The following is a 23,820-nucleotide window of genomic DNA, read 5'->3' as shown; positions in this document are numbered from 1 at the left end:
TAGTCTTCACATCTTAACTCACTGAAATCAGGCTTGTATCCTCACGGCCACAGTAAAACTTGTCTGACAAAGGTCAAAGTTCTCCTATTTGCCATATTCACTAAACTCTTCATCTTACTGACCTCTCCAAACATTCAATACCGATGGCTCTTTTCTTCTCAAAAATGTCTAATCAATATCCTTCCAAAATACCACTCTCTTAGTTTTACTAGCTCTGATTATTCTTTTTCTGTTTCTATTTGTTTCCTTCTCTTCCGTCTCTTAAGTGCAGAGTTCTTGCCAGAGTTCTATGTCCCACTATTTTCCTCTACTTAACTCTCTCTGAGACTTCATCCACAACGCCTCAGCTTTAATTATCTTTAATAAACTGAAGAGGCCAAATCTCTCTCTTGAGCTAAAGACCCACATAATCGACAACCACTTCCTGAACAGCTTCATTGGGATATCCCATTGACAACTTGAATGCAACCTATCTACCCTGCACTTATCTTCACCAATATCCAACAGGTTTTGTGGCTCCCAGGAGTAAAGCAGATCATAAATAAATGATGGCACCTGTGGCAAATCAAAGACATTTAAATTAAATTTTTAAAAAGTAATAAAAAACCTGTATCAGACAAATATTACATCTGGAGCCCAAGATACGGAATGATCCTTCAGTTTTCAGTCTGTGCTATATATTCTAGTTAATGACTCCAGTCACTCAGTGAGTCAACCTAAACTTATCAACTACATCTAAATGGTTGCAAAACCTTTTTTACTCTATTTCTGAAATCTATCCCCTCCTTTCCACTACCAGTGCTCCTCTTGATTTAGATAATTATCTTCTGCCTGAACTATAATAGCCTCCTAAGTATTTTTAAATTAGAGGCTGCAAGTCATTAGATGGTGAAAACAATTTAGTGAGTTGCAATCAGCATTTTAAAACAGGAAATTTCAGAATACATTCTATATCATATGGGTAAGTACTGTTGTATGACACTTTTGTTTCTTTATGTGTACACCCACATCACTGTATTCCTCTTGATGTGATCAAAACGTGTGAAAGCAATCAATCTAACATTTCCCTGCCTATTATCTTATACTTCCAATCCATCTATTTTTACAGCTTTCACAATTACATAGCCATGCCAGTCCTTTACTTAAGCTTTTCAATGGCTCTCCGTTATTCTGGATGCTGTCTAGGCTCTTTCAAAGAAAAGCAAAGTCTTCTCTGATCTTACCTTTACCTATGTTCTCTTGCTGATACCCCTCCTCAAGACACAGCTTGTATTCTGGCAGTCCTAGTTATATGTAGTTTCCCAAAGGTGCCTAGTCCACTCTGTTTTTGAATAGCATACTCTCAGCTTGGAATATAATCTCTCCATTTACCTATATAATTAACACTATTCACTGATCAAGACCCAATCTTAAGTATCATTTTTCTAAGATGTCTTCCTTGATGAACCCCATGTTCATTCCTGAAGATCTGACCACTCTCTTTTTTGATGCTACTACTTGTACAGATCTCTATTATAGCACATTTAATACCACTTATCACACTCCTTTATCAACAGTGTCTACTATGAGCCAGGCTATAGAGCTTATATACATTGAATTGTTTAATTTTCTTACAACCACCAGGCTAAGTATTATCTTCATTTTAAAGATAAAGCAACTCAAGTTTAACAACAAATAATTTGCTGGTAAGAGGTGGAGCTAGAATTCAAATCCATCTCTATTTGGCTTTAAAATCTTTATTCTTACTACTAGCTCAACCAGAGAGGACTTTGAGAAACTTGGTACAGGAACCATGTACCCTCAACACATGGCAGGTATTCAGTAAAAGTCTGCTGAATAAATGAGTAAGTTCTAAAAGTCTTAGTAAGGATCCCATTTGAATTTTGTAAAAATACCAGCTTAAAGTCTTCATTATGTGTAAAGAGTTTTTAAATGAATTCTACCTAAATTTCATTAAATCAGTTTGACAGGGTAGACCTGGCTTACTCTGTTTTTTAAAAATTTTATTTATTTATTTGACAGAGAGAGAGAGAGACACACAGCGAGAGGGAACACAAGCAGGGAGAGTGGGAGAGGGAGAAGCAGGCTTCCTGCGGAGCAGGGAGCTTGATGCGGGGCTTGATCCAAGGACCCTGGGATCATGACCTGAGCCGAAGGCAGATACTCAACGACTGAGCCACCCAGGTGCCCCCAGACCTGACTTATTCTGAATTCCATTCAGAATTAAGTTTATCAGTTCGGGATATAGTTTAAGTCAGGGCATTTGTCAACAGTTATGAACCTTGAAGAAACTATGAGTTATGTACCCTAGAGTCTTTAGGCATAGGGGTATATGTTGGCATAAGAATCCTACGGTGCATTTTAAGGAAGCTCTTAAAGTCACTGAGAAACTGGTGGAAACATGTCAAGAAAAAAGTCAGAGATGATAAACATGGGATAATGTTCAGAATCTCAAGTTCATACCACTGACTGATTTCTACATATCTAAATAGTTTGAGACTTTACTAACTTTAGTTGTGGCAAAATAATATTTATTCTTTTCTGATGCTTTCCTTAATGTTCCTGTGAAGATTTTTGTGCAAAGAAAACTGCTGTCTTTAAGGAATTATTAAAAGCAAAACAAAAAATCCTGGTACAAATAACTAGCTTAACATTAATGCTGGTTTCTTTTCTTCTTCTTTTTTTTTTAAAGATTTTTATTTATTTATTCTAAGGAGAAAGAGAGAGCGCAAGTAGGGGGTAGAGGGAGAGATTCTCAAGCAGACTCCCAGCTGAGCAGGAAGCCCGATGCAGGGCTTGATCTCATCACCCTGAGGATCCTGACCTGAGCCAAAATCAAGAGTTGGATGCTTAACTGACTGAGCCACCCAGGTGCCCCTAATGCTTGCTTCTTAATAAAGAAATACTAATTATAAGTGAAACTCACCCATGAAGAAAAGGAAAAAAGTATTTTAAAAATTCTCCCGTAAGAGTAATATATAAGGTTTTAGTCCTACTTACAACAATCCAGTTCATCTGACTTGTCACTGCAATCCACATTATGATCACATTTCTTATGTTTTCCAATGCACTGACCGTTGGAACAGCGGAACTGATCAATTAAACAAAGCACTGGGGAAATAATGTAAATAGTTTTCTCATTTTTACTAGCATGTAAAGTCAAACTCTGGCAAGAGTCAAAAAGTACTTTCTAGATGTAAATGAAAAACAAATTAGACTTTAAAATATAACTTAAAAATTATTCTCTGGGGATTTCCATTGGTAGAGAGAAAAGAGTAGAAAAAGAAATCCAGCAGGAAATTTCCTATTTTGTTCTTTAAATTTCATCTTTCACTAATAATTCTGTTAAGAATTAAAGAATTCTATCTACATGCATTTCTTTCTTTCTTTGTTTTATTTATTTATCTGAGAGAGAGGAGAAAGTGCACACAAGCAGTGGGTAGGGGCAGAAGGAGAGGCAGACTCCCCACTGGGCAGGGAGCCCGAACCAGGGCTCAATCCCAGGGCCCTGGATCATGACCTGAGCTGAAGGCAGAGCTTAACTGCCTGAGCCACCCAGGTGCCCTCTACGTGCATTTCTAGACACTAAAAAATTATAGAGAATTTGTTTTTACCATGTTAAAGGTTAGTGGTGCAAAGAGGAAGATATGAAATTATTTTACATTGTAATAAATAAATCTGATTCAGAGTTCAATGGAAACAAGGACTATTTTTACATACTGAAGGTCTAACTTTTGGGCCTCATCTCTCAATCTGCAAAGCTTATTAAAGTGTATAAACCTTATGCATGATAAGTGGATTAAAACAACAATTTGGAACATGCTACTAGGTTTAAACATAATAAAGTCAAATGTACTTGAAAAAACCCCAAATCTACCATTGAGCCAAAGCAATACTCTGAATTTCAAACAACTGAACATTAATGGAAAAAAAGACGACACAACCAGGCCCCAGGAATTTCAGATACCTTCACAGTTCTTCTCATCTGATTTATCCTGGCAGTTTGCATCTCCATTGCATCGGAGGGCACCATCAATACACTGCCCACTGGCACACTGGAACTGGGACTCTGAGCATACAGGACAATTGAGCTCGTCACTGTGGTCTTCACATTCAGTAAACCCATCGCAGCGCCAAGCCACAGGAATACAGTCAATTTCTCCCGTGAAACAAGTGAACTGCTGAGGAGAACATGTTGGGGGTTCTTCAAATGAACAAGGGGGAGAGGAGTGACAAAAACACAACAGTCACACAAATGTACAAATACACTTGAGTGAAGCTCACTTAATAATTAACATATGCAAAACACTTTTTCATAGATAAAATCTGTAAACTACCCCATCTAACCAGAAAATAAATACAATTTTTACACTACTACACTTAGATTTACTAACTTGCAAAACTATACGACAGAAAAAAGTTTTCTCGTATATTATAATTCAAGTAGGATTATTTGCAATCCATTATAATCTCACACATAACTGAGGAATAACCACCATAATCATCCACCTACAAATATTTTAAAGTTAGCCTACAATTCATAAATTTTTTAGTGATGAGGTTCTCAAAGAGCAGCCCAGGAACCCTTAGGAAAGAGGATCTACAAAGTCAAAACTATTTTATAATAATACCGAGATGCCACTTGCCTTTCTCACTACACTTGCCCTGACTCAACAAAAGGAATGGCTGGTAAAAGTCTTGGCAAAGGAGCAAATTCAAGTGTTATCAAACTGTTATTAGTAGTCACTGCATTCTGCACAGCCACACACTCACAGTTTAAAAAAAAAAAGCCAGTTTTAAATAATGTTCTTGATGAACCAGTAAAAATATTAACTATATTAAAATCAACTCTTGGAATACATGCTGTCTCTTCAATAGCATTTGATAAAATGGGAAGTATGTATAAAGCTCATGTTGCATACCTCAGTATGATGGTTTCTCACAGGAAAGCACTTTGAGTTCTAAGCTCAACCCAAAATGGAACACCATTTTTATTTTAAAATTGAAAGAACTGACAAATAAACTACAGTTATTTACACTTAGGTATCTGGCAAGAAGTTTAAAAAAATATGAATTAGCGAGGAGACAGTCCAAGATGGTGGAGGAGTAGGAGACCTCAGTTTCGTCTAGTCCCAAGAATTCAGCTAGATAGCTATCAAATCATTCTGAACACCTATGAATTCAACCAGAGATCTAGCTGCAACTCTACAAATAGAAAAGTGACCACTTTCTGCAAGGTAGGAGGTGCAGAGAAGTAAATCTGAGGCCATATATTGGAAGATAAACTGAGTGGGGAGGGAGCCTCCATAAGCCGGCACCCGAGAGTGATAAGAGCAGCAGAACACAAGATCAGAACTTTCAGAAGTCTGCTCTGGTGAGGGATGTCCCTGCCTGAAAGGTGTTCAAGTGGCGAAGTGGGGTGGAATCCTAGGTGGGACAGTGTGGTCTCAGGATCTCCGGGGTCAGAGGAAGACAAGGGGTGCCTGACTGCGGCAGAGTTCCCAGGCACTGGAGCAAGGAATGTGGCTGCAATCAGCGAGCCCAGGAGTGGGCTCTCAGCTTGGGGTTGCCATATACCACCAACCCAGGCACCGTGGGGTTTAAACATAATAAAGTCAACCGTCCTCTCTGAGCAGGGGGCCCAGTGGGCAGCAGAACTGCAGCAAGACCCCACTCTCTCCCCCAGGAGCGGCACAAGTGCAAACCACACAAGTCTGCAGGGTTTGGAGCCTTGAAACGGGGTTGTGGGCCTGAGACAGAAATACCTGGTCACAAGTTGGGTGAGCACGGAGTGCAGTTGGAGACCAGGGAGATGGAAGTGATTGATTGCTTTTCCCTGAGGGCACACTGAGGAGTGGGGGCCCCCGCTCTCTGCTCCAGGGCTGGAGATTGGGAGGCTGCCATTTTCACTGTCATCCTCTAAAGAGCACAGAAAGCCTTCAGGGAACAAAAGGCACATAGAGCAATCTGGAGCTGCTTACTTAGCCTGGCCCCCTGGCAAGGGTGGTGCAGTTCCACCTGGGACAAAGACACCCGAGAATCAACGCAATAGGCCTCTCCCTCAGAAGACCAACAAAAACATCCCGCTAATCCAAGTTTACTAATCATCATATACAACTGTAAAACTACAGCGCTAGGGGAAAACAGTATATAGAATTCATGTTTTTTCCCCCATGATTCCTTAGTCTTTCAATTTTAATTTTTTTGTCTCTTTCCTTTTTCAACCAATTTCTTATTTTATCAACGCTTTTGTAATTTTCATGTTTATAGTTATATTCTATCCTTTCGTTGTATTTAATTTCTGTATATAAGTTTTTCTTTCTTTACAATTTTGGGATGCAGTTTCTTCTGACAGACCAAAATACACCCAGAATCTAGCGTATGGACCTGTTCTCTTCACCTGTCTGATATTCTTTTTTTTTTTTAACTTTTCTTATTTTTGTTAAAGTCTTTTCAAAATTTTTATCTCTACAATTACATTCTATCCTTTTAATGTATTTAATTTTATTTGTGTGTGTGTGTGCGTGTGTGTGTGTGTATAAGCTTTTCTTTCTTTACAATTTTGAGATGTAATTTTTTTCTAACAAACCAACCAAAATACACTCAGGATATAGTATATTGTGTATTGCTCTGTTCTGTTCACCTGTTTATAATCTTTCTTGTTTTCTTTTTTTTTCTTTTGTCTTTTAACTTTCATTTTTACAGTTACATTCTATCCTTTAATTGTATTTAATTTTATTTTTGTACATATATAAGTTTTTCTTTCCTTACAATTTTGGACCTAGTTTTCTAACAAACAGACCAAAATATACACAGGATCCAGTGTATTGCTATTCATCTGTCTGATTATATTCTATTTTTTTTTAATTTAATTTTTTTCTTTTTTCTGTTTTGGGTCTCTTCTGATTTGTTTAGTGTGTATTTCTCTGGGGTTGTCATTGCCATTTTAGTATTTTGTTCTCTTGTTCAGCTAATCTTCTCTGGACAGAATGACAAGACAGAAAAACTCACCTCAAAAAAGAAAACAAGAGGCAGTACCGACTGCCAGGGACCTAATCAGTATGGACATAAGTAAGATGTCGGAACTGGAGTTCAGAATGACAATTATAAAGACACTAGTTGGACTTGAAAAAAGCATAAAAGACACTAGAGAATCTCCTTCTGGAGAAATAAAAGAATTATAATATATATAATAATATATAGAAACAGTGACTTTACAGGTAATACAATGGCACTAAATTCATATTTTTTAATAGCTACTCTGAATGTAAATGGGCTAAATGCCCCAATCAAAAGACACAGGGTATCAGACTGGAAAAAAAGCACCACCACTGATATGTTGTCTGCAAGAGACTCATTTTAGGCCCAAAGACATCTCCAGATTTAAAGTCGGGGGGTGGAAAACCATTTACCATGCTAATGGACATCAAAAGAAAGGTGGGTGGCAATCCTTATATCAGATAAATTAGATTTTAAACCAAAGACTGTAATAAGAGATGAGGAAGGACACTATATCATAATTAAAGGGTCTATCCAACAAGAAGATCTAATAATTGTAAATATTTATGCCCCTAACATGGGAGCAGCTAATTATATAAACCAATTAATAAAATTAAAGAAACACATTGATAATAACACAATAGTAGTAGGGGACTTTAACACCCCACTTTACTGCAATGGACAGGTTGTCTAAGCAGAAAATCAACAAGGAAACAAGGGCTTTGAATGACACACTAGACCAGATGGACTTCAAATATTCAGAACATTCCATCTGAAAGCAACAGAATACACATTCTTCTCTAGTGCCCATGGAACATTCTCCATAAGAGATCACATAGTAGGCCACAAATCAGGTCTCAACCAGTACCACAAGATTGGGATCATTCTCTGCGTATTTTTGGACCACAATGCTTTGAAAATGGAACTCAATCACAAGAGGAAATTTGGAAAGAACTCAAATACAGGGAGGCTAAAGAGCATCCTACTAAAGAATGAATGGGTCAAACAGGGATTAAAGAAGAATTTAAAAAATTCATGGAAACAAATGAAAATGAAAACACAACTGTTCAAAACCTTTGGGATGGAGATGCAGCAAAGGCAGTTAAGAGGGAAGTATACAGCACTACAAGCCTTTCTCAAGAAAGGGCTCAAATACACAACCTAACCTCACACCCAAAGGAGCTGGAGAAAGAACAGAAAATAAAGCCTAAACCCAGTAGGAGGGGCGCCTGGGTGGCTCAGTTGGTTAAGCGACTGCTTTCAGCTCAGGTCACGATCCCAGAATCCAGGGATCGAGTCCCACATCAGGCTCCCTGCTCAGCAGGGAGTCAGCTTCTCCCTCTGACCCTATCCCCTCTTGGGCTCTCTCTCTCTCTCTCATTCTCTCTCTCTCAAATAAATAAATAAAATCTTAAAAAAATAATAAACCCAGTAGGAGAAGAGAAATAATAAAGTTTAGAGCAGAAATGAAATAGAAACCAAAAGAATGGTAGAACAGATCAACAAAACTAGGAGCTGGTTCTTTCAAAGACTTAATAAAATTGATAAACCCCTGGCCAGACTTAACAAAAAGAAAAAAGAAAGGACCCAAATAAAGAAAATAATGAATGAAAGAGGAGAGATCACCCAACACCGAAGTAATACAATTATAAGAACATATCATGAGCAATCATATGCCAACAAACTGGCAATCTGGAAGAAAATGGATGCATTCCTAGAGATGTATAAACTACCAAAACGGAAACAGGAAGAAATAGAAAACCTTAACAGACCCATAACCAGCAAGGAAATTGAAGCAGTAATCAAAATCTCTCAAAAATAAGAGTCCAGGGCCGGATGGCTTTCCAGGGGAATTCTATCAAATAGAAGAATTAATACCTATTTTTCTGAAGCTATTCCAAATAATAGAAATGGAAGTAAAACTTCCAAACTTGTTCTATAATGCCAGCATTGCCTTGATCCCAAAGCCAGACAAAGACCCCACCAAAAAAAGAGAATTACAGACCAATATCCCTGAAGAACATGGATGCAAAAATTCTCACCAAGATACTAGGCAAAAGGACCCAACAGTACATTAAAAGAATTATTCACCACGACGAAGTGGGATTTATCCCTAGGCTGCAAGGTGGTTCAACATCCGCCAATCAATCAATGTGATACACTACATTAATAAGAGAAAGTCAAAAACCATATGATACTCTCAATAGATGCAAAAAAAGCATTTGGCAAAGTACAGTATCCTTTCTTGATTAAAACTCTTCACAGTGTAGAGATAGAGGGAACATAGCTCAATACCATAAAAGCCCTATACAAAAAGCCCATGGCAAATACCATTCTCAATGAGAGCTTTCCCCCTAAGGTCAGGAACAAGGCAGGGATGTCCACTATCACTACTCTGTTGAGTACTAGAAGTCCTAGCCTCAGCAATCAGACAACAAAAAGAAATAAAAGGCATTTGAATTGGCAAAGAAGTCAAACTCTCACTCTTCCCAGACTACATGATATTCTATGTGAAAAACCCAAAAGACTCTACCCCAAAATTGCTAACACTCATACAGGAATTCAGCAAAGTGGCAGGATATAAAATCAATGCACATAAATCAGCTGCATTTCTCTACACTAACAATGAGACAGAAGAAAGAGAAATTAAGGAGTTGATCCTATTTACAACTGCACCCAAAACCATAAGATACCTAGGAATAAATCTAACCAAAAAGGCAAAGGATCTATACTCAGAAAACTACAGGACACAAATGAAAGAAACTGAGGAAGACACAAAGGAATGGAAAAATGTTCTATCCTCATGGACTGAAGAACAAATACTGTTAAAATGTCTATCCTACCCAGAGCCATCTACACATTTAATGCAATCCCTATCAAAATACCTTCAACTTTTTTCACAGAGCTGGAACAAATAAAATTTGGATGGAACCAGAAAAGACTCTGAATAGCCAAAGGAATGCTGAAAAAGAAAAGCAAAGCTGGTGGCATCACAATTCCGGACTTCAAGCTCGATTACAAAGCTGTAATCATCAAGACAGTATGGTTCTGGCACAAAAACAGACACACAGATCAATGGAACAGAACAGAGAAGCCAGAAATCAACCCTCAACTCTATGGTCAACTAATCTTCGACAAAGCAGGAAAGAAAGTCCAACGGAAAAAAGACAGTCTCTTCAACAAATGGTGTTGGGAAAATTGGATAGCCACCTGCAGAAGAATGAAACTGGACCATTTCCTTACACCTTACACAAAAATAGACTCAAACTGGAGGAAAGACTTAAATATGAGATAGGAATCCATCAACATCCTAGAGGAGAAGAGAGACAGCAACCTCTGTGGCTTCTGCCACAGTAGCTTCTTGCTAGACATGTCTCCAACAGCAAGGGAAGCAAGGGCAGAAATGAACTACTGGAACTTCATCAAGATAAAAAGCTTTTACACAGCAAAGGAAACAGTTGATAAAACCAAAGGACAGTCAACAGAATGGGGGAAGATATTTGCAAATAACATATCAGATAAAGGGCTAGTATCCAAAATCTATAAAGAACTTACCAAACTCAACAGAAATGGGCAGAAGACATGAACAGACATTTCTCCAAAAACATACAAATGGCCAACAGACACATGATAAAGTGTTCAACATCACTCAGCATCAGGGAAATACAAATCAAAACCACAATGAGATACAACCTCATTGTCAGAGTCATTAGTCAGAATGATAATTGTCATTAGTCAGAATGGCTAAAATTCACAAGGCAGGAAACAACAGATTTTGGTGAGGATGCGGAGAAAGAGGAACCCTTCTACACTGTTGGTGGGAATGCAACCTGGTGCAGCCACTCTGGAAAACAGTATGGAGTTTCCTCAAAAAGTTGAAAATAGAGCTACCCTACAATCCAGCAATTGCACTACTGGGTATTTACCCCAAAGATACAAATGTAGTGATCTGAAGGGGCATGTGCACCCCAATGTTTATAGCAGCAATGTCCACAATAGCCAAACTATGGAAAGAGCCCATATGTCCACTGACAGATGAATAAAGATGTGGTATATATATACTATGGGCTACTACTAGGCCATTAAAAAAAAATGAAATCTTGCCATTTGCAACGATATGGATGGAACTAGAGGGTATTGTGCTAAGTGAAATAAGTCAATCAGAGAAAGATAATTATCATATGATCTGATTCATATGTGGAACATAAGAAACAAAACAGAGGATCATGGGGGAATAAGGGAAAAATAAAACAAGATGAAATCAGAGAGGGAGACAAACCATAAGACTCCTAATTACAGGAAACAACCTGAGAGTTGCTGGAGGGGAGGCGGTGGGAGGATGGAGTAACTGGGTGATGGACATTAAGGAGGGCAAGTGATGTAGTGAGCACATATCTTATAAGAGTATTATATAAGACTGATGAATCACTGACCTCTACCACTGAAACTAATAATACATTACATGTTAATTAATTTAAATAAAAAATGAATTAGTGAGCCTTTTACTTCAAAGAAAACAATGGCAAATCATAACACTGTACTTTTGCAGCATATTATAACACTGGAGCTTTCAACCAGAAATTGTATTTTGGAAAACCTGTATCCAACACTGTAAGTTTGAAAGATTCCCCCTACTTAAAAGTTTTTTCTAATGAGATTGGTGGTGATATAAACATGTGTTTTTGATACTGTCTAAAATCTGAAGATCTAGAATTTCTGATTGGAATTCTAGTATTCCAAATGACCATGGTGTAAGGTTACAAAATCATGCCTGGGTAAAATATCCATTCAGAGCACAAAGTAGATCAATGGATTTTAATGTAAGAGATTATGAAAAAATATGGTTTCAAATTCCACATGGCAACTAAACCTACAGAAAACTACCATTGTAATATCTGGTATAGAATTCAATATATATGCATAATTATTTGAAAAGTCTATTACTATAGCTCTCCACCAACTACACTTCTGTATGAGGCTAAATTTCCTTACATATTTCAACCAAAACCACATACTACAACAGACTGAATGCAGAAGTAGACATGAGAATCCCGCCATCACTGAAGAGATTTACAAAAATGTAAAAACAATGTCACATTTCTCACCAAAATTATTTTGTTTCAGAAAATATAGTTAACTTTCTTAACAGGTTTAACTTGAGAACATGTAAGGGTTTATTATTATTTTTAATAAATATTTTTTAAAGTTCTTGGTTTTAATTTTAACCACGGAATCTAGATAAACATAACTTATGCAAACAAAAGCTGTTTGGGGTCCTCAATAATTTTTAAAAATGTAAAAGTTGCTGAGGTCACTCGGAGAATTGCCATTCAAGCCCAATTTCCTTGTTTTTGCAAATGAGGAAACTGAGGCTCAGAGAAGCTAAGTGACTGCCCAAGGTCACAGAGCTTCCTAAAAACAAGGGATAATTAAAAATAAAAGACAGGACCAGAAGGACAGTCTCCCTAGTTTTAGCCCATTGCCTTTACTACTATATCACAGGCTCACTGAATTCTTTTAAAAACCTGTTAGTAAATTCACTAGATAACATAACTTTTTAAATATGACTATGGATCAGAAAACCTTTTAACATTTTTTTAAAGATTTTATTTATTTGCGAGAGAGTGAACGGGTAAGGGAGGGAGAGAGAAGAAGAGAATCTGAAGCAGACTTGGCGCTGAGTGCAGAGTCTGAAGTGGGGCTCAATCTCATGACCACGAGATCATGACCTGAGCAGAAACCAAGAGTTGGATGCATAAACAAATGAAGCACCCAGGCACCCCAAACCTTTTATCTTTAAAATAGAGAATACTGTAAATTACAGGAGAACATTTTACATGGGGAATTTGAGATATTATTTAGAGAGGGAATTTGAGCCTATTATGTATTCAGCACTATACCAGATCATGTGGAGAATAAAAATAGGTAAAATATATGGTCCATGTCCTTATAGAGCTTTGAATTTGACTGGGGATGATGGGCAGAGACTCATGAATATACACAAAACATCACTCTGAACTACATATCAGGCAAACTGTGGTAACAGTGCTACAATTCAGAGAAAGGGCAGAACAATAAGAGCTAGTTAAGACTTAAAGATTATGAGGAGATGCTCCTTGAAAAATAAGAAAGATTTAGGACGGCATGCGAAAAGAAAAAAACATCTCTGAAATACCACAGGTCCACTGAGGCAAAACAAAACAGAACATGCAACAGTAATCATCAAACTCTAAATAGCCAAGCAAAAATAAAGTGAGATACAAAAGGAGATGAGTAGGTAAGGCAGGCTCAAATGAAAACACATCTTGAAGGTCAGGTAGATGAATTAAGATTCTGTATTTCATTTACCTCCACAGTAAAATCAATGTTAAATTACCAAAAAAAATTTTTATTTATTTGACAGAGAGAGACACAGTGAGAGAGGGAACACAAGCAGGGGGAGTGGGAGAGGGAGAAGCAGACTCCCGGCTGAACAGGGAGCCCAACGTGGGGCTCGATCCCGGAACCCCGGGATCATGACCTGAGCCGAAGGCAGACGCTTAATGACTGAGCCACCCAGGCAACCCAGATCTTTTTTTTTTTAGGATTTTATTTATTTATTTGACAGATAGAGAGATAAAGAGCACAAGTAGGGGGAGCAGCAGAGGCAGAGGGAGAAGCAGGGTCCATGCTGAGCAGGGAGCCCAACGCAGGGCTCAATCCCAGGACCCTGGGATCATGACCTGAGCTGAAGGCAGGCATTTAATTATCTGAGCCAAAGGCAGACGCTTAACTGACTGAGCCACTCAGGCACCCCAATAAATAAAAATTCTTAAAAAAAAAAAAAAAAGATTTTATTTACTTATTTGACAGGCACCACACTATGCTTTAACAAAGGAATGTACCGATTTGTTATGCTCTCATGAGTGAGTGAACCAATTTCACTACATTATTAGAGTGCTATTAATTTTTTTTTTTTTTTTTTGCTAGGTAAATAAGTAAAAACAATAGGGAACTACCAATAGGTGTGAATAAAAGAATGTTCTTTTCACTGGATACATTTCCTGCAATGATATGTAAACTTGGTAGAATCTAGATCAGTAGATGGAGATTACAGGAGGTAGAATTAATTCATTTTAATACACTCTGGGGTGAAAAAAAGCTACTTTATTATTAGGAAATACATTCATTCACAAAATTAATTTGCCCCAAAATAAGGGCACCTCCACCTTAGTCCCAAGATTAGGTTACATCTGTTACATATCATGATGCATTCCCTCTCAGAATAACCCAAAAGGCTAAGATAGTGCAGATGAATGGAATATAAGTGACTAATCAAGTTAGGAGAAAGAGCAATTTCATTGCCAAATCACAGAATGCCAGATTAAGTCATAGAACATGTTAATTGGCATTTGGACCTGCACAAGAAAATAACATATTTACCTCCACATGATAGCTCATCTTGAAGCAGAACCAAGTGCATGGGGCAAGAGCACCTTGTAGTACCATCTCCTTTTACAAGACAAATATGTGAACAGCCACCATTATCCTGAGCACAAGGGTGCTGTCCTGAAAAAGAAAAACAAGAAGAAGAAAGAAAAGGAAGGGAGGGAAGGAGGAAGGGAAGAAAGGACAGCTTAGTCAAAATCAATTATTTATGAATTACCAAGAAAAACTAAATGTAAAATTACCTTGGACTTTAATCCCACTAACAATATAATTCCTCACTGTATCCCTACACAATTACAAGAAAATGAGGACAATTTAATAATGCAAAATATTTATATCTAACCACTGTCTTTAAATATTTATATATATAAAAAATTGATTATTGAAACTAAAAACATTGCTAAGGAGAATGCAGAGACCTGGACATTATTCTACTTAAAATATAAAAAGTCTTCCAAAGATTTTAACTCAGAAATTCTACCTTTCTAAAAGATGATTTTACTCAAAAACTATAGTTTAATGAAATACGGAAAATTAGAGTTGTTACGTTAGAAGAAAAAAACAAGTTCACATGGACTGCAACCAATCAAAATGATTTGCTTAGTCAATTGTAAAAGGTAACTTGCAATGTTACAAATGTTTCATTTCCTTAAATTTGGGATAAATTAAATAAATACGAACTTAGGCAACTTTTCAAAGTCTATTTTACAAATTGGATTTAATGAAGTTGCTCTGAATTTTCTACTTAGCCTATGTTATAAGCAACTTGACATCTGTCATCAAAATACCAGCATCTAATGTAGCCACCCATCTATTATCTGTGTTCTCAATAACACATCAGCCCTGCTTCAGTGTGTTGATGAGACTCAGGGAGGCAGCTATCTGTAACTGAGCAGACAGGTTATACTACATAGATGTCCCAAAACAGACATCAGTCATATTACACTAGAATATACAACCTACCTACATATAGCACAACCTTTTAATTCCATGACAGTTTTTGTTTTTTTTAAGATTTTATTTATTTATTTGCGAGAGCGTGAAAGTAAGAGAGATCACAGAGGGAAAGGGAGAAGCAGACTTGCTGCTGAGTGGAGAGCCTGATACAGGGCTTGATCCAGAACCCTGAGATCACGACCTGAGCTGAAGGCAGATGCTTAACCAACTGAGCCACCCAGGTGCCCCCCATGACACTTCCGATAAACAAAAATCTCACTCTTGTTAATGTTATTAGAAATTTGAAAAAAAATGTTTTTCCAAATATAAAACCATATTTAAGTGTTTAATTATAAAAAAAGACATCCCCCTAAAATTCTGAAAACCTCCATTGAGATTTTCTGCAATAAAATATTCATTTGTCAACTGAATAGCTTAGAAATTAAGGCCTTATTTCTATTAAATGTTCAGCATGAGTCACATGCATTAACTTAGAATGACAACAATTCTAACTCTAATTCTCAAATGCCTCTAACTTCTAAGTTCACGAACAGTGACAACAAAATGAAGACCTGAACAAGCAATGGTGCTCTCATTCCACTATTCTCCCCTTTCATACTCCAGTTTGATTTGAAAGCCTCAGGTTGAGAAGTTCAGGCGTTCAATAGTTCTCTCTTTAATATTTCATTTAACATTAGCATTCCTGGTACAATCACACAACACCCATAGTAGTGACTGTTATTAGAAGTCTTTTGATATTAACAAGAAATTAAGGCAAGATGATAAGCCATATTTAAAAGCTTTCAGTAAATTAAAAAAAAATTTATGGGTACTTTTCTAAGCTGAGAATTGAGAAATTTATCTAGGAGGAAGAAAACCAAGCATTTGTTAATCAGTCTTTTCTAAGTTCATTTCAAAAACTTCTGAACACACTAATTTTTAATTTGTTTTTGCTTCATAAGGTTATTCCAAGATAACTATATTCATTATTATGTAAATATAATTATTGCTTTTGTTCAAACTATGGGGGCACACAGGGAACAAAAGAAATATATATACTTTATACCAGTATTCTTAAAGGGGCTGAAGGTGAGAAAGAAGGCATGACAAGCAGTCCTTGTTGTATCTGAGGAAATTTTTAAAAATGAGCCAGACCACTTCTTTCCCCCACTTTTGTTTTATGGGGAAAAGGTGTTTAATTTGAAAAAGCTCCCAGGTGAGTTTGATGTAGGCTTTAAAAACACAGAGTTTAAAAAATGGCAAAATTAAAAGTGTATGAAAATCTTTAAAGAAAAAGGTAAGAAGGAATGTCTGGGTGGCTCAGTTAGTTAAGTGTCTGCCTTCGGCTCAGGTCATGATCCCAGGGTCCTGGGATCGAGCCCCACATCGGGCTCCCTGTTCGGTGGGAAGCCTGCTTCTCCCTCTCCCACTCCCCCTGCTTGTGTTCCCTCTCTCGCTGTGTCTCTCTCTGTCAAATAAATAAAATCTTAAAAAAAAAAAGGTAAAATTTTAAAAAGGTAAGACGACACAGAAGAACATCTTAATTCTATCTTAATTTCTTATAACAAACATGAGTCCTGCAATTAACAGTATGCCATCAGCACTTACTATATTCCTGAAGGTTCAGCTCTTTCACTGCATGAATGTCACTAAGCTGGGCAATTCGAGCCTGGACTTTGGTTCTACCCTCTCGGCCTGTCATGTCAATTTTTTCAATCATCTGCTGCTGCTTATCAATCCAGTATAGCCAGTTTTCAAACACAGTCAGTCCCACAGGCTGCAAGATATTAGAGTCTTCTAATACTATCCGGTTGGCACCTTGGAAAGGAGAACATGCAACAGAAATGATTCATGTGGGTCAAATCATACATTCAGCAACTACTGATCAAATACCAGTTAGATTCCAACAAAAGTACTGAAATGGAAAATATAAGGTATCTATCACAAAAATTAAAAATCATTCTGAGAAGATATATACATACCAGAGAACAAACTAGACATTTAAGTACAAACAAAAGTAAGTGCCCAATACATAGTAAATAGTCTAGTTCACAGAAACATGGAAAAGACAGAGTAACTTTCAAATTTTTTTAAAAGCAGAGTCCATTTCTCAAATTACATTTTATGAAAAGCCTTAGCATATAAATCAGATAAAAATGGGACTTCTTTGGATAGAGCCCGGAGCTCTGAGCTCTTGGCCTCCCCTACTTGCTGAGTATACCTGAGGCCTCTGTGAAGAACCACTCCACTCACACTCCATCTGGCCACTCAGAACACAGAAAAAATGACTGATTCAAAGGTTACCTGGTTCAAACCTCACCACAAAATAAGAATTCTTTCTACAACATCCCAGACATGGGATGTTAACTCTTAACAGGCAACTGTTCTACTGCTGAACTATAAGAAAATTCTTTCATTCAGTGTGTTGAAATCTGTGCCCCACTCTCTCCATCCCCATAGTTTCTCCCTCATTCAAAAAGAAAAAATATATATTCATTCCCTCCCTGCTCCCCATAATAGTCCTTCAAATATCTATAGAACATATTCAATGTTCTTAAATGATGAGAGTTTAATCAAAGAAGGGCATTAGTTCGTATTTTAGAAATATCAGGGGAAATTCTAGGAAAGAGGCAAGCATAAAGCTAAGTTTTAAAAAGGGAGAAAAATGGGGAGATATTCCAGATGAGAAGGCGCTGCCTAAGTCATCATGCAGATCCAAGGTGGGTTAAACACAAGTTTTCTTAGGCTCCTTCCTAAAATTGTAGTAGAAAATGAAGGTATAATCCATAAGGGCAAACAGGACAGTAGAGCACAAAATGATACAGAATTCAGGAGCTGGAGCAGACCAGGGACACAGCAGCCCAGAGAAAGCTAAATGCCTGCAGCTGGTGAAGCCAACAACAAAATCAATTAGCTCAGAAACTGGAAGCAGCAGGGAATTCAGGACGGAGCAAAAGGAGGAGTTACATGGCTGGGGCTGAGAGAAAAGGACTGACTGAAAAGAAGTACAGGAAGTTACTCAGCTCCTGGGTCTCCTCCCTTCCTTTACTAGAAGACGAAGATAGACTTTCTAAAGAGGCTGAACCAGATTTCAACATACCAGACAAAGAGGTAGTGCCATACATGGAATTTTACAGGGGAATTAATGAAAAGTCTACTTTCTAACTGGGGAGATTCTCCAATGTAAGTTGTGCCCTTTTCCCACTAGATTCCAAGAATACTAGCAGCCAGCTTTTATCCTCCTACAGAAGACCGGAAGATATTCCTATAGGAAAAACAAACCACCAACAACAATAATCAAATAAAAAACCTGAGGTATCCAAGAGAAAAGAACTTCAGATAGTGTCACCTTGGAGTCCCATTAGAAAACAGCCAGGTGTCCATAAGAGGTCCACTCCTTCACAGGCAGCAGCAATGGGAAAGGCAGCATTTTAATGCCTCACTATTAAATACGGACAACTAAGGATCACCAGATATTTAAAGAAAACGACTTTATATTCAAAGTCCAAAACAAACAGAATAAAAGAATTTAGAGAAACAGATGGAATTAAAAGCAGAAAAAAAAAACGAAATCAATAGCAACAAAAACCTAAAGAACAGGATGTTTTGATGGGGGCAAGGCATCCCGGAACACAAGAGTCCTTGGAAATTAAAAATATGATACCTGGAAAAAAATCCAAAGGGAGGGCTGGAATATAAATTTGAAAAATTCTCTCAGAAAGCATAACAAAAAGATAAAGAGACGGATAGTGAGAAAAATACAGTTATAGTCATGATCCAACAACTGAGTAAAAGTTCCAGAATGAGGAAACAAATCATTAAAGAAACATTTAAAAAAAAAAAAAAAACCCAAAACCAACTTTCCAGAGCTCAAGATATAAGTTTCCAGAGAGAAAGGACTCACCTAGTAACCAGTTCAATGAAAGAAAGAAAGAAAGAAAGAAAGAAAGAAAGAAAGAAAGAAAGAAAGAAAGAAAGAAAGAAAGGGAAGTCAGAGAGGGATCACATGAAGGCACATTATCATTAAATTCTAGAACATCTGGGAAAAAGAGATGTTAAAAGCTTCTGGAGGGGAAAATAAAGGATCACCTATAAATAGTCAGGAATCACAATGACATCAAACTTCCCAACAACATGAGATGCTTGAAGACAATAGAGCTCTGCCTTCAAAATTGGGAGAAAATAGTTATGGAACATGAATGCTATATACATCCAAGTTATCAACCAAGTGTGAGGGGAAAAAAATTCAGACAAGTAAATGAAAAATTTTAACCTCCTATAAACTCCTTTCAAGAAGCTAACAGAGGATGTGTTCTATCAAGAAAAAGAAATTAGCCAGAGAAATGGAATCCAGTAAATAGGTTTCAGCACCAAGGAGAACTGGCAAGTGCATTTCCAGAATAATAGTGAAAGGAAGCTGGCCTTTAAAAAGCAAGCAAATCCAGATTGGAGCAAGATGATAAAGAGGTAGTGCTTCCAATTAAAAAGAAAAAAGATGGATTGCTTGATGCATCTGTTCTGTAGGTACTGAAACAATATTTAGACAAGATTAACTTCAGGGGAAAAAAAGCTATAGAAAGAAACATGCTAATGGTAATATTTTCATAGCCATCAATAACAATTATGACCTTAAAAATTATGTTATAACTATCCTGGGAGGATGGGAAGAGAGTTCATATGAATATTTTGGGGCTATACAGTTTAAAACAGCAAATATTTTATTTTCCATCAAAGGAAGTCAACTTGTGATGTCTAAAACTGAAAAATCAAGAAATAGCTGTTTTAAAAAAGCAAGTTATAACAAAGTAGATGCCTCAGAGTGGGAACTGAGAGTACGTAGAACAGTAGACTTGTTTTTTGTTATAAACTAAGTAGAAGCATTTGATTTCCACAAATATTTACATGTATCACTTTGATGAAAATTAAAATTAAACCTAAAATAGTAAGAGTGAATAAAAAAGATTAGCTGGTGGTAACGTAAGGATGGTTTCAAGTGGTCCTTAAGAAAAAAGAGTTGTCAACAGTGTCAATGCAGGATTCCAGATATGATGAGGACTGGATCTACTTTAATGGCAGTTATAAGTAAAACACTGGAACCAACAATGAAAAGACATGTTCATTTACTCAATAAACTATGCATGTACTAAATATAATCCTAGTAAAAGGCTCTGTGGGAGGCTAAAGATATAAAGCTGAAAGAGATCCCATGACAAAAGTGTTTGATTGTTTGTGAATATATAAGGAAGAAAAAAAAAAAACAACTACCAACATTATACTAACCTTTTGCAGAAAACAGAAAAAGAGGAAACAATTCTTTTCATGAGGCCAATGTAACCTTGATGGCAAAACGTCAAGTACATTATAAGAAAGGAAAATTATAGGGTAATCATTCTCATGAACACAGACACAAACATCTTAATTAAACAAAATCCAGCAATATATAAAAAGGAAAATGTATCGTGCCAAGTTTGATTTATTCTAGCAAACTAGGAACAGAAGGGAATCTCCCTAATCTGATAAAAATGTGATCTACAGAAAAACCTTAGCAAACATAATTCCTCATCATGAAGTACTGAATGCTTTCCCTCAAATCAAGAAAACCAAAAAACCCAAGGATTCTATTACTCTATTCAACATTGTAGCCAGTGCAATAACGCAACAAGGAAAAAGAAACTTTCATTAATTTGTAGGTAAATGATTTAAGAAACCACAGATAACTGAATTTAGCAAGGTCCCTGGGAACGAGCTCAATATAACAGAATGGGAGACAAAAGGAAACTATTTTTATATTCCAGCCACAGTCAGAAAATGAACTATTAAAAATTTAAAATACTCTTTACCACAAGCATTCAAAAGCCTCAAATACCAAGGAATACCTCTAATGGAAGATGGGAAAGATCTCTACACAGAAAACTATAAAACACTGAGGGAAATTAAAGTTCTAAATAAATGGAGGGATATACCATGTTTATGGTTTGGAAGACTAATATAAAAAATAATAATTCTCCCTAAATTGACCTGTAAATTCAAAGCAAACCCAGTCAAAATTCTACTAGGTTTCTTTCATTTTTAGTGGAAACTCAGAGGCAGATTCTAGAATGTAAATGGAAATACAAAGAATCAACAATAGCCATCTTAAAGAAATATTAAAGACAAACACTGCCAGATAAATTTCTTAAAACATTTTAACAATTAGGACAATAAAATATCACGTAAGACAAAGTGACCAAGGGAACATTAGATTCCAAAAACAAACTCATACAAATACAGTCACTTCATTTATAACAAAGATGATGTTAGAGAATAGTGGAGAAAGAATCATCTTCTCAAAAACTGATGTTAAATCAAAGAGTAATATGGGAAAAAAAATTTTTTTTAATCCCTACTTCACAACATGCACAAAAATAAATTCCAAATGGATCATATATCTCAATGAGAAAAGTTAAACAAAGTTTAGGGGGAAAAAAAACACAACAAAATATCTTTGTGACTCAGCAATAGGCAAAGATTTGTTAAATAGAACATAAAAGGCACTAATCATAATGGGAAAAATTAGTAAACTGTATTGCACTACAATTAAGAACTTTTTCATCTAAAGATACCACTGGAAGAATGAAAAGGTAAATTACAAATTGGAGGAAGATTTATGCAATATATACCCTTCTCTACAGAGGAAAGTGTAAAGATGGACTAAAAATTATCAAACAAGACCTAAACAAATGGAAGGATATACTACAGTCATGGATGAAAAGACTGAATTTCTTAAACATGCCAATTCTCTCCCAATATATATGTAACTTGATAATGGATTAATAGTCTGATAAAGAATTTTTAAAAATCAGTAATAGAAAAATGGGCAACAAATAGCAATTCACGGAAGAAACATGAATGACCAATAAGTTAATATCAAACAGGGAAATGCAAATTTTATTAATGAGATATAGCTTTTAAACTATTGGACTGGTAAAAATTTAGAAGTCTAACAATACCAAATATTGGAGGGACAAGTCCTATACTTCTGGTGAGGATTTTAAATTGATATAATCACTGAACAGCAACCTGGATGTATCTATTCAAGGTGAATGTATACATAGCACATTACATAGCAATACTACTACAAGGTTTAGGCCACAGAGAAATGTTCAAATATCTGCACAAGAATACTCACTAAGTGCTTTTAATGCCATAAACACTGGGAACAGCAGTTTAGATAGAATAAAGTGTAGAATGATTCATACAATGAATACTATTTAGTGGTAAAAATAAATGACATAGAATTGTGGATCAACAGGGATTATCTCAAAACCATGATATATCTGAAAAAAGCAAGCTACAAAGGAATACATGAGACTATTATATTAAGTTTAAAAAGTGAAAAAAAAGTTTAAATGCATATGTGTGTATGTATGGTAAAAAACACACACACAGAACAAAATATGCATGGCAATGAAAAACATCAAAAGTTACCTCAGGGAAAAGAGGGAGGAGAAAAGAACTGGGAAGGGATACGTAAGGGCTTCAGAATTCTCTCTAACGGTTCATCTCAAGGAAGACAAGGATGAAGGGAAGCAAATATGGCCCCAAACACTAGATTTAACAAAGCTGATGGCAGGAACTTTATAGTTTCTGTATGTTGGAACCATTTCATAATGAAGGGTGGAAAAAAATGCATTAAAAAAATGGAAATTAAAGTGTTACTAAGTGTTACTAATGATGGTGTTTTGGATTTTTTTCTTCTTTTCTAAACTGTCTTTAATTGACATGTATTACTTTTCAAATGAAAAACAAACATCACAAATGAAAAGAAAGAGAGAAAAGGAAAGAAGGGGGGAAAACCCCACCCTCAAGACTAATAAGAATTAAAACACTGACATAAATAACTATTATTCAAATTAAAGGGGACGTAAGAGATTACAGGTGATCAGATGAGGGAAAGAATATACCATGTGAGGTATGTGTACACACATGTATAAATGTGTGCATGACTAGACTCAGAGAAGGCATAATGGAAGGAGGCATTTGAACCTGAAAAGATAAGAGTATTTTCTAGTTTTTAAAAAAATTACAAATGTATTCAAACATATAAAAATTCAAATGATACAGAAATAAATACTCTTAACATAGTACGCTAGCCTTCCAGACCTTTCTCAAGGTGTATCTGCTTGCCTATTCCATGAGGAAAATACAAACATATATACTCATATGTTTCTTAACAGTATGTACACCTATTGGTATGTGTGTATATGTACACAGGTGTATACATAGTATAAATATTTTTAGAGGGCAAGCTGTCATCAAATATAGTGTGTGTGTATACATATATAAAATTAATTTAAATTTAAAAAAAAACTTGTGGCACCTGGGTGGCTCAGTCAGTTAAGCATCTCCCTTCGGGATGCAGCCCCACATCATCAGGCTCCCTGCTCAGGGGGAAATATGCTTCTCCCTCTCCCTCTG

General features: G+C 36.4%; 1 protein-coding gene across 2 annotated transcripts in view; it reads right to left on the bottom strand.

Annotated features, from left to right (window-relative positions):
- LRP6 (LDL receptor related protein 6) overlaps positions 1-23,820 on the bottom strand; it is a 173,647-nt gene that overhangs the window by 12,078 nt on the left and 137,749 nt on the right. The window contains exons 16-19 of one of the 2 annotated variants that reach the window (XM_027592991.2): positions 16,972-17,181; positions 14,422-14,547; positions 3,968-4,204; positions 3,001-3,111 (exon numbers count right to left, since the gene is read on the bottom strand). In XM_027592991.2, the coding sequence (XP_027448792.1) occupies positions 3,001-3,111; positions 3,968-4,204; positions 14,422-14,547; positions 16,972-17,181 (684 nt within the window). The remainder of the gene's footprint in view (positions 1-3,000; positions 3,112-3,967; positions 4,205-14,421; positions 14,548-16,971; positions 17,182-23,820) is intronic. The other variant, XM_027592992.2, reaches the window with a different exon arrangement.

This window comes from Zalophus californianus, chromosome 9, assembly GCF_009762305.2.
Source record: "Zalophus californianus isolate mZalCal1 chromosome 9, mZalCal1.pri.v2, whole genome shotgun sequence".
NCBI lineage: Eukaryota > Metazoa > Chordata > Mammalia > Carnivora > Otariidae > Zalophus > Zalophus californianus.
This window is presented reverse-complemented; position numbering and strand designations above follow the sequence as displayed.